This window comes from Panthera uncia (genome assembly GCF_023721935.1).
Source record: "Panthera uncia isolate 11264 chromosome A1 unlocalized genomic scaffold, Puncia_PCG_1.0 HiC_scaffold_16, whole genome shotgun sequence".
Classification (NCBI taxonomy): Eukaryota; Metazoa; Chordata; class Mammalia; order Carnivora; family Felidae; genus Panthera; species Panthera uncia.
In genome coordinates, this window is record NW_026057576.1 from 7337015 (window position 1) to 7354506 (window position 17492).

Here is a 17492-nt window from a genome sequence, read left to right on the forward strand (position 1 = left end):
CTTTTTTTTTTTTTTTTTTTTTGTCATGCATTCGGAACGAGAGAGACTGTAAATTCCTGATTTCGGCCACCTTGCCCTGTGATTTGAACTTACATTTCTTCTGTAGCATAAAATGGCTGATCCATCTTAAATCCACTCTGAATGAGTTTATAGAAGTTAGCGTCAACCGGAATGCCAGGGTAAGGATTGACACCTGAGGAAAACGTTAGGGAGGAGAAACCATCTCATTCGTTTCTTCATTCACTCAACAACGAACAAGCATGGACCGAGAGCTCCCATGGGCCTGACACTGCTTGGCGTGAGGCTGTGGGCGGGGAGAGTCATGACTTCTGCCCTCCAGCCGGTGGGTATAGCCCGGTGGGGGTAGACAGACCTACAGACACCACAAATAAAGCACGAAATGGGGGCGCCCGGGTGGCTCAGTCCATTAATCATCCAGCTTTGGCTCAGGTGATGATCTCAGGGATCGTGAGTTCGAGCCCCGCATCGGGCTCTGTGCCGACAGCTCGGAGCCTGGAGCGTGCTTCGGATCCTGTGTCTCCCTCTCTCTCTGCCCCTCCCCTGCTCATGCTCTGTCTCTCTCTGTCTCTAAATAAACATTGGGAAAAAAAATGAAAACCAAAAGGGGGCGCCTGGGTGGCTCAGTCGGTTGAGCTTCCGACTTTGACTCAGGTCACGGTCTCGTGGCTCGTGAGTTCGAGCCCCGCGTCGGGCTCTGTGCTGATGGCTCAGAGCCCGGAGCCTGCTTCCGATTCTGTGTCTCCCCTCTCTCTGCCCCTCCCCTGGTCTCTCTCTCTGAAAAATAAATAAACATTAAAAAGAGTTAAAAAAGAAAACAAACGTGAAACGGCACACACTGCGTAGAGATAAGGACGAGCCAGCTCTGGGGAGCATTAGAGGTCACGGGTCATGCACCCTGATTTAGGAATGGGATAGCGTGTGGGGGGCAACGGCTGGCAGCAAACTGCGAAACTTACCAAGTGAGAATATTTCCCAGAGTAATATTCCATACGACCAGACGTCACTCTTTATGGTGTAGACCCCTTCAAATAAGCTTTCGGGAGCCATCCACTTTACAGGGAGACGGGCCTGTGCGGAATCCAAGAGGGGACCGATCAGTGGTGATGGGTGGTGAACAGACTGAACGACGCGTGTTTCTTTTCTCTTATTAGCCGATAATAAAGTGTATTTTCTTCCTAAAGCCGCTCTTAATCCTTAATTGAGGAGATCATATTGCCCAAGGGGAAGTGTTTCACTTTCAAATCAACATTCTAATAATAGGCTTAAAAAAAAAAAAAATCAACCGGTATCTCTTTAAAACTCCTGGTGAACAAAGGCTTGTGCTTGGAAATGGGTAAGTGTCACAGCAGACACCATGAAGGAGGAACCAGTCAGGTGACCAGAGGTAAGGAGATGCTGGTAAATTAGTGGACGACCTTCTTGGAAGGACTTTAGTGGAAATACCACCTACAGGAATGTGGTGAAGGGAGCACACGCCATCTCTTCCAGGAATGATACCAGGCTGGCTTCTGTGGCTTTAATAATTTCCAGGAGCACGAGAGGCGGGTTTTGAGTTAGTGCAGCCTGGGATCGGAACCAAGACGTAGGGGTGGATAGGTTCCCGGGGTAGAGTTTTTTGTAGTATTTTCTTTCTCGTGAGTTGAGCAGCCCCTCACCACGCACGTTTAACCTGCCAAGTGAAATCAGAGCTCGAAGGGTACTTTGCCGACTCAGTCAGTAGAGCCTGCGCCCCGACCTGGGAGTCACGAGTTCGAGCCCCACATCGTGCATAGAGATTATTGAAGGAAATAAAAACAAAACAAAACAAAATTGAAGCTCAAGAAAGAAACCCGATTTTAAATCCTGCACAAACCGATGAGCTGGTAAAACCAAACAGGCTGGTCTGGCTAATTTGATTAATTACACGGATTAACCGAGGTGCCACATGAAATTCACCTTCCCACGTAAGAGACTGCCAGCTAGTAAGGTTAAAAACTGCACAGCCACACAGAAGCTTTGATCATATTTATGATTCAGCTCCAACGAGTGAGGTATGGATCTAACATCAGCCCGGATGGTTATTTGATGCTAATGGGAATGCAGTTTAATTTGATTTTTAACGTTTATTGGCCGTTTCCCCCGGACAGGTGCTTTCATGTTGGTTTTACTGGTTTATTCCCACAACAACCCCAGTGAGGGAAGCGTATAATCCTCACGGGAAATGCTGCACGTGTCCCAGCGGTTATGCACAGACTTGGGGCTCAGCCCATCCGTGCTCTAATCCACGTGCTGTGTAATCATGGGCAGAGTTATGTTTCTGGGCCTCGGTTTCCTCATCCCCAAGAGAGGTGCTTTGAGGACTAAATGAATATATGTAAAGCACTTAGAATAGTGCTAAGCACACAGTAGGCACTGTGTCAGCACTCGCCGTTATTATCATTTCACGAGTGGGGACAAAAAAGCACCCAGAAATTCCAAAACGTAAGGACAGGGGCTTAACTCCAGGTGTTGTAATTCTTACAGCCACGTTCTTTCACTGCACAATTTTATCATTTAGTATTTCTAATAGCTCTCTTATAAATAACACATCGGGGGGCACTTGGCTGGCTCACTCAGTAGAGCATGTGACTCTTGATCTCAGGGTTATGAGTTCGAGCCCCACGCTGGGTGTAGAAACTACTTAAAAATAAAATCTTAAATTAAAAAAAAAAAACAACAAAAACAGGGCGCCTCGGTGGCTCAGTCGGCTGAGCATCTGACCCTTGGTGTCGACTCAGGTCATGATCCCAGGGTCTTGGGATCAAGCCCCACATAGGGCTCAGCGCTGAACCTGAAGCCTGCTGAAGACTGGCTCTGTCCCCCTGCCCCTCTCCCCTGTGCGTTCTCTCTCTAAAATAAAAAAAAAAATAAAATAAAAAACCCATATCTGTCCTTAGGGATTTTTTAATTTTTTAATTAATTAATTAATTAATTTTTTAATTTTTTAAATTTTTTGTATTCAGTCATGTTTTAGGTCTCCCTGTGTGGCAGTCATAAGATGCTAAACATTCACTAGCTAACATTTACGTTCAATGTTGTGCCTTTAAAGATTTTGCATTTAACATTTAGTTTATATGTCGTACTTAAAAAAAAAAGTTTTATGGTAGCTATTGCCAAATCCCGCGATTGGAAACATGACTCCAGTCACTTTACAGCTCCGGGAACTGTAGGCTCAGGTAACGGGTTTTGTTTAAAGTGTGGCTTGTGCTCCAAGGTCCCTACCTGATCTGCTGTGACAGAGGTGATGCTCCTTTACTCGGCTTTTATTACAGCTGGGATATTCCCTGAAGCTACAGAAAAAGCTGTCAAGCCTAAGAAAGCTAACTGCCGTGAGCAAGTGTTCGGACGTGGCCGTGACTCAAACACGCACCACAGTGAGTGCGGCTGTCTACTGTAACAACGACAAAACACAAAGCGACGGCATAAAAAAACGTGTACGAAGTAGCAGCCTCACATTGCCCCGGATAACGTAGTTGGAGTCACTCATGATATCTCGAGCCAGTCCAAAGTCACAGATCTTCACCACTTTCCCGTGGGTCACGAGCACGTTCCTGGCTGCCAGGTCTCTGTGAACACACTATAAAGAATGAAATTGGAGTGTTATTTACTGTGATGCAGATGATCACCGAGTGCAAGCTTTCTTCCAGGTTCAGGGTCGGCGGGAGTTACAGAACGTGGGGTTCACCCAAGTGTCTTCTCTTTCCTGGGCCACGAGCAGTCATCACGCTTGCTTCGTGGCACCGACTGAACACGGACGGCCCAAAAGACAGTAACAGGGCCCGCTGTTGAGCTCCGGAGGGGATTTTCAGAGAGTGACTTCCAGCACTCTGACTGCGGGGCGGAGAAAACGACCTCTTTCCTGACCGGTGCTCTCGACAGCGAGAGTACTGGCAAAGAAAATAGTTGGAAGATGTGAAAACAATAAGTTTGGGAAGGAGGACTGAAGTGCAGTGGGGAGCCCCTGGGTTGAGAGATGACAAGACAGGAACCCGAGTGGTCCGGCAAGAGAATTAACTCTAAGAAAGAAGGTATTCAAAGGAACAGGGCACTAAGGAGTAAAGGGCCAAAGGGGCTCTCTCTTCAACCTTGAAAAAATGAAAGCAAAAACCCAACAGACTCAAATCCCTCTAGCTCTCCTTCCTCCCTAGCCGGTGTTCTGAGAGCGCGGTCCTCGGCCTGTGGACTCCGCTTACTTTGCACCCACGTCACTACCGGGCCCCTGCAACTTGCCTTCCGCTTCCCCAACGCCTGCCAACTGCTTTGGCCGAGCCCCGCGGTGCACAGCACAGCCCAGCAGAGCTCTGCGCTGACCTCCCGTCGATAACTGGTCCTGTTCGGCAGCCCCTCCTTCTTCACGACCTTCCTTCTGTGAATCTGGCCCCGTTCACTGGCCCCTGGCGGAACCTGTTTCTTCCCACGGCCCCATGCAAGCCTGCTCTCTTTCCCCAGCGCTGCCCCCTCTCATTCCACATCCCCCCACCCCCCAGCCGCTTCGTCCAAACCTAGGGAGGCAACCGCCATCACCCAAACCTCAATTTCCAACCCAAACATGTCTCTTTTTTTTTTCTTTAATTTTTTTTTTAACGTTTATTCATTATTGAGACAGAGACAGAGCATGAGCAGGGGAGGAGCAGAGAGAGGGGGAGACACAGAATCCGAAGCAGGCTCCAGGTTCTGAGCTGTCAGCATAGAGCCCGACACGGGGCTCGAACTCACACACTGTGAGATCATGACCTGAGCCGAAGTCGGACGTCCAACTGACTGAGCCACCCAGGCGCCCCCCAAACATTTCTCTTGAGCTTCAGATAGGGATAGGCAAAAATCTACTGGGTTAGGACCCTACCTTGCTGCCCAAGAGACCTCACTATGCCACACATTTAACTCATGACCTTTCTCAGCGGACTTCCTCCTGATTTCATGTTCCCTGCCCGATCCCATGTTCCCTGCTGGTTTTCCTTTGCCTCAAACATCTCCTCTAGCCCAAGCCTGGGCTCCTTCCACAAGCTTTTCCTGCACCGCCTCCCCTCCCCCCGGGTCTGACCTGCCTGTGCCTCGCCTGGGTCCCCAGGACTTACTGGAACGTGAATATTTACCACACTCCAGTGTTACCTTTGATTTGCACATCTGCTTGTCTCTTTCTCCCCTGTCAGGGATAAGAGCTGACTCTATTTCAGCACCTAGCACGGTGCCCCAGGGCTCAAGTAACGTTTGATGGGGTCACGGAACCTACGGGGAAACTGAGGAGCAACCAGAGACGGAGGGAGAAAGGACAGACCGATGCAGAGGAGAGGGCCTGAAGTGAAAACAACGGGACAGGGTCTAAGAAACTGGAGAGTCCTCAGAACATTCTTATGTTCTGAACAGTGCCCCTTGACCTCCAGTTGTGAGAAGTTTGAGTATTTACTTAAGGACAGGCAATCAAGCTCGATGCCCTCCAAGGTCCACAAAGACACTCACGGAAGCCCTACTGTGGCCGCGTAGGTGAACTACAGATAAAGCAACTATCCGTACACTTGAGACAAGAGGAGTCCAACAGCCAATAGGGAAGATGAAGAGAAGAACGGGCCTCAGAGAGGAGGGATGGGAAAATATTACAAGATGGGATTTTTTTTTTTTAAACTATTGAGCAAGGATGCCCACATTTGGAAAAGACGAGCCAAGAAGGTAACGTGCCCTTTCAATACGCATGAGGAAAACAAAACAAAACCCCTGAGCGTCTAACTGGAGTTGCGTTAAACATACAGATTAACTTGGACAGAACTGACGTTTCTGGTAAACGCAGAGTCTCTCCTACATGAACCCGGTGAAGCTCATTCAGGTCTTCCCCCTGCCATGGAATAATGTCTCACGGGCTTATTCACGGGGATCTTGCAGATTTCTGGTTCTGTTTATCTCAAGATGCTTCATAGGTTCGGTTACTATTATGAAGATCACTTTTTCCTGTTCTTCAAAGCTGTAGATTTATTTCACGTTAATCTTTTTAAAACTGAGATAGACTCGACCTATAACATCATATTACAGCAAGTGCTTTTTTGAAACATAATTTATTGTCAAGTTGTCTAACATACAGTACGTAAAGTGTGCTCTTGGTTTTTGGGGTAGGTTCCCGTGGTTCGTCGCTTACGTACAAGCGCCCTCCTCAGTGCCCATCGCCCACTTTCCCCTCTTCCCCACAGCCCCAGAAAGTAATTTTTTTAAAGAAAAAAATACAGTTGAAAGCCTTCTCTCCAAATTCAGGGCGAGAGGAGGCAAGAGGAGGGATGTGGCGGAGAGAGGGAGAAAGAGAATGAAAATTCAAAGGGAAAAGAGGAGGGAAGAGTTTGGGAAATAGAAGGTAAGGTGGCCTTCGGCAGAGACGAAGGACAAGACGGCAAGGACAGAAAGGAGCCAGAGGAATGGCTTTCATCTGCTTACAGGCAGGAGACATTTGAAATGTCAGAGAACAGGACTGAAAGCCGGTTGCAGAAAGAATGCAAAGTGGAGATAGAAACCGTGGTTTGTGGCAGGATCCACGGCCTGGATCTGGGATTAGCGGCAGAGGAAGCCGGGAGGGCCCAGGAACAGTGCTGGCCCGCAGCAGGGCACTGCAGAGAAGGCAAAGGCGGAGGTGGGCAGAGTGGGGGACGGGCTGGCCCCACAAGCACGGCGCATGGTATTTGAGCCTCCATTTACCCAGGGCCAAATGCCTGAACAACCTGAACTGACCGTCCAAGGAAGGACTGACTCTGTACACCTCGCTTTGACCACCTATCTGGAAGTTTCAGGGGACTTTGGACAGCCTGGCAGGGCTGTGATAACCATTATCTAATAAGGGATCCCGGGGCCTTCATAACTGTAATTCGTCAAGAGCTGGTGGGAAGAAGCATCTAGGCGGCTCCCACAGTGAAGGGTGTGGTGGCTGGGGGTGGGGAGGGGCGAGACTTTAAGGGATACAAGTTAAAACAAACCAGAAAAGGGAAAGCACATCTCATTTCCCAGATTATCTTGCTGCCGTTAGTTTCTTCTTCACAAGGCGCTTACCGACTTAAATTCCAGAAATTCCATTCCCTTGGCAACTTGATAGGCGAAGCAGAGAAGATCTTCAAATGTCAGCACGTTCAAGTCCTCTTCTTCTTCCAGCCTCTTTTGGTTTTCATATTCGATTTCATCTGTAAGACAGAACGGGTCCTCATGTTTTCCAGAGTCTATGAAGTTGTCCCAGTAAAGCTCCACGGGCAGTTATTAAAGTCACAGTGAGCGGGGGCACCCAGACTGCAGAAAGAAGCTATCACCGCACGTCTCTGGTGGCGTTGGGGCTAACCCATTTATGCCAGAAGCTGTGCCTCATTTTACTGTTGTCCCATTTAATCCTTCTGCTGGTCCTATGAGAAAAGTATTATTGGGCCTACTTGACAGATGACAAAGTTGTGGCTCAGATGGTGACATAATTCATCCAGTCTTCCAGCCAGGAAGTGAAGGAACCCCAAGGTCGACCCAACTTCTGTCTGATTCCAGAACTCGTCATTTTTCCACTTATCAGTACTCGGTGGCCCTAATAAATGTATGACTTTAAAAAGAACCACCTGACCAAATAAGATAGCCCTCAGTGTTTATTAGCTGCATACTGACGTAAAATGCACAATATACGAACCATTGGCTTTTCACCACCTTTAGAGCAAATATGCATTAATAAAGCCTACAAATGACATTAGCAAAGAAAGTCGTGTTTCGCGTTTACAAACTTTTTAAAAAATAGCTAACAGAATTCCTGTATCCGTTTCTGTTGTAAGGTGCTACTAATTACAATAAAATATTACCTTCAGATTGAAATGAGTTCCCGTTGAACCCTGAGATGTGATCCAAGTCCTGGCGTATCTGAACTTCTCTTGAACCAGGCATGCTATTAAAAAAAAATTATTTCGTTATTTATGTTCTTCTTCTGAGTAGACATTATATTAAAAAAAATTACAATTCATCAAAGAAATGAGTTCCAGTTATAAATGGGCTTTTAAACAAAAAGCACAGCATCCATTGGTCCATTTTTCGTGCACGTGGGCGTTAAAAACACGTGTGGAATAAATTGGGCTTGCCAAGTCTCACTAGGAGAGGAGTGATCCCCACTCTCTGTATAACGTCCTTACAGTTCAAAGAGGACCTCAGTCCGTCCTTGCCACAACGCGACAAGCTGGGTGTGAGAGTCACATTTCACAAAAGACTTGGTGAGATAAATGTGATTTGCTGAAATCACGAAGCTAACAAAACGTACAATTAGGACTCAGGCCTCTTCTGTTTCTAAAAGCTCACTTTCCCTGGCGTGCCTGGGTGGCTCAGTCGGTTGAGCGTCCGACTTCAGCTCAGGTCATGATCTCGCGGTTCGTGGGTTCGAGCCCCGCGCCGGGCTCTGTGCTGACAGCTCGGAGCCTGGAGCCTGCTTTGGAGTCTGTGTCTCCTTCTCTCTCTGCCCCTCCCCTGCTCATGCTTTGTCTCACTCTGTTTCTCAAAAATAAATAAATGTAAAAAAAAAAAATGTTAAAGCTCACTTTCCCTACAAAAACTCATGTAATACGGATCTTCCATAAAGACTTCTAAGTGTTTTACCATCCTTCTGTCCTCAAGTTGGTCTTTGTAAATAAAGCTCATTTCCCTTTCCCGTGAAATTAATAAATAGTAACATCGATAATCTCTTTTACGGTTATAATGTAAAATTCTTCACTGAGGAATTCTGTGCACATTGTATACAAGGATGCCATTTATTCCTGCGTACAATTTCACCCCAATTTACAATATCCCTATCTTTGGAAAATGGCATCCTTTCAGACCACAAATGTCCCTAAATTGCTTCAGTGGATTTAATATCCCAGTGACCAGAATGAATCAAAGGCCCTGTTGAGCAGCATTACTTGTTACTAACCATGGAGTGCTGATCACACACATCCGACTCATTAAGAGACTCTATTCTAGAATACAGATGACATTATGGAATTTTCTCAGTTTTCGAATATGAACTGAGAAACGAGTGTGGAAGACAAGATTAGGGTGACGGGTATCAATCGGTTAAGGGCAAGCGTACAAAGACGCCCCTGGGGATCTCCATGGGGCCTCCCGGCTTTAAGATGCTAGGTCTCCGTCTCAGACCTTAGAAGGCCAAAGGCATGCACTGAAAGCTACACACTTAGAAATCAAGGCTGGAATCTCAAACGCACCCTCCAAAAGTCGCGCAGTAAAGACAAAAGTCTCTAACGATTGTGCCTTTAGAATAAGGGAGATTCCGCATATGGCAAGGAGACAGGGATGCACTGTGGATTGAGGAATCATTCTATGAAGAATGGCTCAGAGAAAGGTGTTACACGATGTTCAAGTAATTAGCAAGAAATTCCCAAGGATGAGGACCAAAGGATCACCAAACTCCTATAGCCCTCGTTTATACACACCACAACAAGAAATCTCAACAGGACTGAGAATCACACAGGCTCCCCATGGATGGCAGAATATACAACGGGGGACACAGGGACAAATGTTACCGCCTCTTAATTTTGCCCCCATCGCATTATGTCAATTGATCCGTTCTAATTTTTGAAAATCCAATTTATGAGTTCAGAGCAAAAGTCCCAAGACCTGAACTACTCTCAATGAGTACGTGGAGGGCTTTGGAAAAAGCATTCATTCTTTCAACTGGGATCTACGTGTCATCCAGCAGACCTGAAAGACAGAATAATGCACTCTTCCCAAAACTGAGCCTGGGTGCAGGGGTGTGATTCCGGCACAGGTGGACGGAGACAGCTACAGTCCCTGCACCACGGGAAAGCGAAAGGTCTCATTGTTCCAATCAGCAGAGAAAACTATAGCAAAGATACGTGGCCTTTCTAGATCTTAGAACCCACAGAGCACACAATGCTGGACTACGGCCTTCAGAGACTGGCCAGTGGGGGGTGTTTAACCATCATATTTTGTCTGTGTTCTACGACATATAATTGTGAAACCTTGACCCCATCTCTTACCTGGAATTTGGGTATGATTGGAAAGCGGGGTAAAAACTGAAATTGTGCTCCTTGAAAATCTCCGTCCACGTCCTGTGAAATTTTTCTCTCTTATTTCTTAGGTAGTTGAGAAGATCACCATAGCAACAGTATTCAAAAATCAAGTAAACTGGTCCTGAAATAGTGAGAGTTTGCATTACAGGCATACAAATACCAAATAACTTTTTCAGATGTCTGTGTGGCAGACAACATAATCTAAGAGAGCCTACTTCTCCCCTGACTTTGGGAGAGTACAACTTTGAGCTTATCTGTTCTTCTTTTTTTTTTTTAATTTTTTTTTTTAAAGTAATCTCTATACCCAACGTGGGACTCGAACTCACAACCCCGAGATCAAGTCACACTTGATCGGCTCCACCGACTGAGCCAGCCAGCACCCCTGAGCTTATCTCTTCCTGCACAATTCAATTCCAGCTTTTTGCTCTAACTCCTTTGGAACGCGGTATCGTCTTGCCTTCTGCGTGGGTGCTAACTGCACCTGTTGCCTCGTCAATAACTACCGGCCACTTGGATTCCCCAGTTTGCAACTGGGAATAATATGCCAGCTGCACTGTGGGCACTTGGCAAATATATGCCGATTTGCCATTTGCCGAGGAGGGAGAAATACATCACAAGCATCCTCTCAGATCCATTTTCTCTGTTTCCCATTTTTTGGTCCCGGTCCCAGAAGGAAGGACGCTTGAGCACATCCTTCAGGCATTTCTTTTCTTTTTTTAATGCTTATTTATTTATTTTGAGAGACAGAGAGAGAAAGCGTGTGCAGGGGAGGGGCAGAGAGAAAGGGAGAGAGAGAGAGAATCCCAAGCAGGCTCCACACTGAGCGTGGAGCCCGATGGGGGGCTCGATCCCACGAACCGTGAGATCGTGGCCTGAGCCAAAATCGAGAGTTGGACACTTACCTGACGGAGCCACGCAGGTGCCTCCCGTCCTTCGGGTATTTCTAAGCAGAAGTGAATCAGAGCGCATGCTCCGTTGAATTCTGGGAAAACGAAGTCTGAAAGCCTGCCTTGGCTGTGCTTTATTTGGAGCCACCCAAACAGGACAATGGCCAGGCTCTGCGGCCATTCTCGCCACTGCGTTTAGGCCAGTTTCACGGCCGGGGGAGAAGCTCCATCTGAGCAAGTAGAATGAGATACCACAAAGTGTGCCCGCAGTGCTGTTGCTGTTTTCGAATAGGTGAAAATTATGTGGCGTCTCCCCCTACAGAGAGGCCTTCTCTATACTGACCTATCTGATTTCAGAGGGTTCAACGTCTAATTCCACTTGGGTTTGGGGACCCACACTGTGACTGAGGAAAGAGGAGAAAATGGGAACAGGTGTCCTCTGGGTCTTCAAGCTGAAATCTTTTTGGTGAGATGTTTTTAGTAGGAACTGATTACCTGACAGCGTGCAGGCCCCCAGCAGATTTACGATATTCTCATGGTTTCCCAGGTGACTCATCATTTTGAGTTCGGACATGAGAGCCTCTCTTTCGGAACTGTCTGCTTTTTCTGTCAACGGAAAAGTGTACAAAATGTAAGGCTAAAGAAAAATAGGTATTTTAGGTCATATAATAAACGAAAACTTTCTCCAGTTCGAATTTGCATGAAAAATCGTAATGCGTAAGACGGTCCGCGATTGTTAGTAATAAGAGCTTGTGTTGAAGACAGAGTTTCAAAGATTGCGTTATAAAAGTTGAGCCTAATAACGAGCCTTTCCCCTGGACGTTCCTCTACCCACCAAAAATAGAAATCTTTCCAGTGGACCCTCAAAAAATCGAAATACAACAAAACAAAATACATGAAAAAGTTCGGAAGTATGCTGAAGGGAGAAACGTAACTTCTTTTCGTTGTTTTGACTCTTGGATTTGTTGGGCATGGAGAGACAGGACAGGAATGTCGGCAAGGGTGGCTGGCTCCAGTTCACGGCCCTCAGGTCTAAAACCTTGTATGTGTCAACAGGTCCAATGGTGAGAAGGTCAAAGAGACCAGTTCCCACTAACCAAGTTCTCGAGAGACTCGTTAACTGATCATGAGAGCTACCAAATAGGCTAGAATGCATCCATTGGACAATGCATTCTCCCCCTGGAGATAAGTCTAGATAGCTCGGCAAATTATCCTCATGATCTTGCTTAGAAGCATAGCGTAAGGGTAGTTACTGATATACTCCCAGGTCTCACGTCTATGAGACTGATGTGCCCGGGTTGGTTGGGGCACCCCTGCCCGGGAGGGTGCTGGAGCCCTAGAAGCAGGGGCAGGGTCTTTGGACTTCCCTCTCCAGGTATCAGGCACCAGGCACCCACTCCACTGGTAACACCTTCTTTCCTATAGACGCGGTAACTTTTCTTTACATTCAGTGAAGACTTGACTAGGTATTTCCAGGTGTCATTGCTTTGTCTTGGGAGACATCCTAGCCTGCACGGTAGCTTTTCCAGAGCACTGATGCCATCCATTTTGATTTAGTGAGCTGTCGGGGTTCTCTCACTGGGAGTGGGAGTGAGATGCTCCGCTGTCAGCGCTGGGATCCTCTGGTACCTTGTGTCTTCTGCTTCATGTTTTAGAGGGATCTGTAGCTTTCAAATCCCCATGTCTTGCCCGTCACGACCAAAATAATATCTTTTATGGTGTGCTTAGCTTTGCCAGAGCACTTTCATACCCCGTGACCTGACTTTCATTCATTCTTACCCATTCATTCACTCATTCACCCCTTGAACAAGTATTTACTGAATGCCTGCTGTGTATGAGGCGATGTGCCAAGCGATGGGGGAAGGAATGATAGCCAAAAGACACAGCCCCCGTCTTCTTGGAGTTTAGAGTCTCCTGAAAAAGGGAGACGAGTAAATAAACAAGTACAACCCAGTGTGGTAAGTGCAACGTGGCAAATGAATAGAAGGGGGCTGTGGGGTCACACAAGAGGGACGCCTAACCGAGCCTCGGAGGGGGGTGGAAGCGGACCCCGAATGCCTGAGGTAAGGTAAGAGATAACCAGGCGACTTCACAGTGGGAAGGGAGGGAGAACATTCCACACTGAAGTAACAGAACGGGCAAAGATCCAAGTAAAAGAAAACGCAGCAGAACAGATACAACCTTGGCCCTCACGCGCCTTACGGACCAATGTGGCAGATGAGACATTAATGGAGTAATTAAGCAAATATGTCATCCCCACTGTGATACATCGCATGAGGAAGAAGGCCTACGGAGAGCTAACTTACAGCAAGGAACTTGATCTCTGTGGTGTGAGAGAAGGCTTCTCTGAGGAAGTGATATTTCTGCTGAGATCTAAAGGAGGAGTGGGAGAGAACCACGTGAAAGGGGAAGGGTGGGCAGAGGGATCAGCCTGCACATAGGCCCTGGGATGGGAGGGAGCACGGCCCTCTGGAGGAACCGAAAGCAGGCAGCCTCCCAGTGAGCGTGAGGTGGGGAGGGTGAGGTGGGGAGAAGGGCAGCCAGATGCTGCAGGGCTGTGGAGACTCCTTCGGGAGTAATCCGAAGCACCGGGAAGTGCTAAGTGGGGAAACCAGTCTGCTTTGCATTCCATAACCGGCACTTGGGCCTCAACACTGAGAATCCAGAAGGAGCCCGTAGGGCCTGCCTGGAGGGCCGCTGCAGCCATTCTGGAGACAGAGGTTTGGCCCGGGGTGGTAGGGAGGTGAGAAGAGGGTGGGTTCAAGGAACACGGGGCAGGATACCAGGCAGGGACAGCCTGTGGGGTGCTAGAACGGACCCGGTTTCAAGGATGCGGCCTCGGTTTCCGGTTTGCCCAACTGTGGGGAAGTCATTGGCCAGTCGTTGGCCCTCGGCACCGATCACTGAGCGGGAGCGTTGATGGAGGGCCACGGTTGGAGGAGTTCAGTTCGAATTAGAGAACCTTTTGAGATGCTCAGGCATTTGGACATAACCTGAGGCTCAGAAGGGAGAGCAATTGTGAGAACCCCTGGTACCTAGACTAGAGCCACGGCGGGGGGGACACAGATAGCCTGTAGTGAGCATGCACGGTGCAAAGGAAGGAGGCAAGCCTTCATCAACAGTTGGTGGAAGACCAGGAGCCAGCAAAGGACTGTGAGGCAGTCGGACTGGGATGAGGAAAGAGGCCCGTGAGACTTCGTTTGTTGGAGGTTGCTGATCGTGGCAGCAAAAGCCAACCAGAGGGCTCTTGCTGAGCCAAGGACACTAGGGGGAGGGATGGCGGGGGAGCCACAAGTGGGAAGTGAGAATGCAGAGGGCTTCAGTTGGTTCTTCTGCCCAGAGTCTGTGTCACAATGTAAGAAACAACATCTGCCCGTAATAACAGTACCCCCTAACATTGAAGCTGGAAACACCTAACAAAGCCAGAAGAGGAAGAAGAGGTGGACTTTTGCATTCGTGACTTGGATTTTATACTCACGACTTGATCGACACCAACCCCAGCCCAGTCCCCTCTTAGCCTTGAAAGTGTGGCACGCGGTAACCGTAAAAATGCTGCAGACGAGGAGAAGAGGAGGCGGGAGACGATGCCTCCCATTTTTGCACACCTTTGTGGGCGCCGTTCCACCTTACTGTACCTTTCAGCATTTTGACTGCCACCTGGATTGAGACTCCCGTTTTACTAATTCCGTAAGCTGTCGCGTTCATCACTTTTCCAAAAGCACCTGATCCCAGTACCTTCCCTGCAAGATAATGGTGGGCGAGGGCACGTTAGAGACTTTCCAACAGAACGGAAACGCTGTGGAAACATTTGGACCATTGGATTCTCACCAAATTCTAAGTTTTCTCTTGGAAACTCCCACTTGAGATCATATTCATATTCTCTGAAGTCAACGTAGAAGTACTCATTATCCAAAGAGCCGGTCACCTGCACCATTTGCAGCTGGCTTTCGTACCTAAATTGCTTCAGAGATGAAAATAATGGGTCCATTAGCAACAGGCAGTTCCTCAGAAATAGGAAACAGGGATGGATTTTTACCTGTGCGTTTACCTTTTTGTACTTGTGACAGATGAGCATGGTTAGAACAGCGATGAAGGGAAGACAAAGCCCAAGGGTCGCATAGAACAAGATGTTGTCTTGGATGAAAGCGAAGGGCACTGAAAGGAAAGAGAATCACTGAGCAGTGAACTGGATGGAGTGGAAGCTCACTGGATTTTCGCACATCCTGTTTGAGAAGCCATCATTTGCGGTCCTTACAAGCACCTGACAAATACTCGCCTCCCCCACGGAAAATCGGGCAATGTCCCTGTAAAGGACAAGTTCCCTTCCTAGAAAATTTTGAATGATTTCAATCCCATTCTTAAAGATCACGTACTAGGGTTATACCAATTACATCTGTTTAAACCCACAGGATATTCAGGTCAGACATTAAAAGAAAGAAGTTAGGGGGCTCCTGGGTGGCTCCATTGGTTAAGTATCTGACTCTTGGTTTCGGCTCAGATCGATCGCACGGTTAGCGAGACTGAGCGCCATGTCGGGCTCACTGCTGACAGTGCAGAGCCTGCTTGGGATTCTCTCTCCCTCTCTCTCTGCCCCTTCCCCCCATCACGCATTCTCCCTCTTTCTCTCTCAAAATAAATAAATAAACTTTAAGGATAAAATAAAATAAGGGCGCCTGGGTGGCTCAGTCGGTTAAGCGTCTGACTTCAGCCCAGGTCATGATCTCGCGGTCTGTGAGTTCGAGCCCGGCATCGGGCTTTGTGCCGACAGCTCAGAGCCCGGAGCCTGCTTTGGATTCTGTGCCCCACCACCACCCCCCCCACACCCCTGCCCACCACCCCTCCTATACTTGTGCTCTGTCTCACTCTCTCAAAAATAAATAAATGTTTAAAAAATGTTTTTGAAGAATAAAATAAAATAAAATAAAATAGTTTGTGTTTTCTGTTCGAAGGTATCGTATGCATGGGAAGTTAGTTTTGGGATGCTGGTGATTTTAAACTATGTGTAGGCAGGCAGGTTTCAGACTTGCTTAGGTTAGAAGGGTTGTAAAAAACAAACTAGAAATTATAAAACAGCAGGCTAAAGGAACATAAAGAGATTCATCAAAAGAGAAAATGGGAGAGACCCCAAATCACTACATCGGTTTCTCTAGAGTTGGATCTTTTGGTAGATACTTCCCATCCTGGGGGTTTATGGTTCTACCTACATCACTATAACTCATGAGTCATAATAACGTAAGGAGAAGTCCCTCTGCCCCTAAATTACAAAACAGCCTATGTTCGGTGGGGGATTCTTGCCTGACTCAAGAAAGACTTGTGTCACACCTGAACCTGTACGCTTTTGGAAAATTCCCCAAATAAAAGCCAACAACAGGGACTAACTTCTAGTGGGGAATTCCTGAAGGTGGTTCCTTACAAGAGCACCTGCTGTGTACCTGATGAGTTTAAAAGGATTGTTTCACAAGATGTGCCAAGGGAATTGTATGCACAACACTTCACCAGGAATCCTTTTACGGCCTCACTCATGTTAAGAGTACTGCTTGATACCCATTGTCCAAACACTTTTCTGTTAGCCGTTTTATTCCAAATGCCTTCTGTGATTTCCTCTGTGCAGCTGAAAAGAAATGGCAGGGAAGTTAGGCAGGCGGGGCCTAGCGTCAGATTGGAAGTTAGGGTTTGTCTAGTGAGCTTTAAAAGAGATTTCTTGGTTGTAAGTTATCAGAGACAATCTGTGACCATTTAGAATTATAGCTGACTCAGAAGGTAAGCATTTTAAATACTGCATCCCTTCTTCTTAAATCGTATTCACGAGCAAGCGTCAATATGCCAGAGAGAGTATGAGTTTTATGTTCTTCCAACATAAGAGATACCAATGTCCTCATTACTTGGGAGACTTGTCTGAACACTTCTTCCAGATCCAAGATGGTAATGGGTACCCATCAGAGGCGCAAGAAGCCTGACTTGCTGACGATCCCTCGACTACCACCTGAGGTTTCCCTGTAGAGAAGAACATGTAAAATAAGCTCACGTGGTATGGTACTTTCCAGAAATGGCCTCAGCGTTCGCTTCATCTAGGTTGCCCATCTACTCCAAGCAGTTTGTGCGTCTGGGAAGGTGTCTCATATGCAGGATGACTCAAGACCTCTGCTTATTCCCTTTTTTTGCCCCTTGGGTGGAACTTTCTGTCCAGACAGCCCTACCACCCATGTGCAAAACACTACTTTCCCACTGCCAGGCCCCTCCTGTAGACGGCTGAGATGTGCTCATCTCTCTACCTCCAAGAATCAAAACGATTCTTAGCTTCAGGAGAGAAACATCTATAAAAAGTCCAGTGAAATGTACTCGCATCTTTTCATAGGCCAAAGGAACAAAAATTACTAAAACAAATAAATGTCAGGTAATAGGACTTTAAGCTGTTCCTTCACATGACCTTTCAAAGTACCAAAGTCAATAAGAGACCACAAGAAAGTACATTCAGAGAGGACATGGGAGAAGGTATCTTAGCCTCAAAGATGAACACAGAACAATTATCTATCTATCTATCTATCTATCTATCATC

General features: G+C 47.2%; 1 protein-coding gene across 1 annotated transcript in view; it reads right to left on the reverse strand.

Moving 5' to 3' along the window:
- FLT3 (fms related receptor tyrosine kinase 3) overlaps positions 1 to 17492 on the reverse strand; it is a 54028-nt gene that overhangs the window by 9337 nt on the left and 27199 nt on the right. The window contains exons 10-21 of the mRNA XM_049647359.1: positions 16819 to 16930; positions 16369 to 16547; positions 14985 to 15091; positions 14765 to 14897; positions 14572 to 14676; positions 11432 to 11542; positions 10017 to 10170; positions 7836 to 7918; positions 7060 to 7187; positions 3494 to 3616; positions 978 to 1089; positions 94 to 193 (exon numbers count right to left, since the gene is read on the reverse strand). Of these exons, the coding sequence (XP_049503316.1) occupies positions 94 to 193; positions 978 to 1089; positions 3494 to 3616; positions 7060 to 7187; positions 7836 to 7918; positions 10017 to 10170; positions 11432 to 11542; positions 14572 to 14676; positions 14765 to 14897; positions 14985 to 15091; positions 16369 to 16547; positions 16819 to 16930 (1447 nt within the window). The remainder of the gene's footprint in view (positions 1 to 93; positions 194 to 977; positions 1090 to 3493; positions 3617 to 7059; positions 7188 to 7835; positions 7919 to 10016; positions 10171 to 11431; positions 11543 to 14571; positions 14677 to 14764; positions 14898 to 14984; positions 15092 to 16368; positions 16548 to 16818; positions 16931 to 17492) is intronic.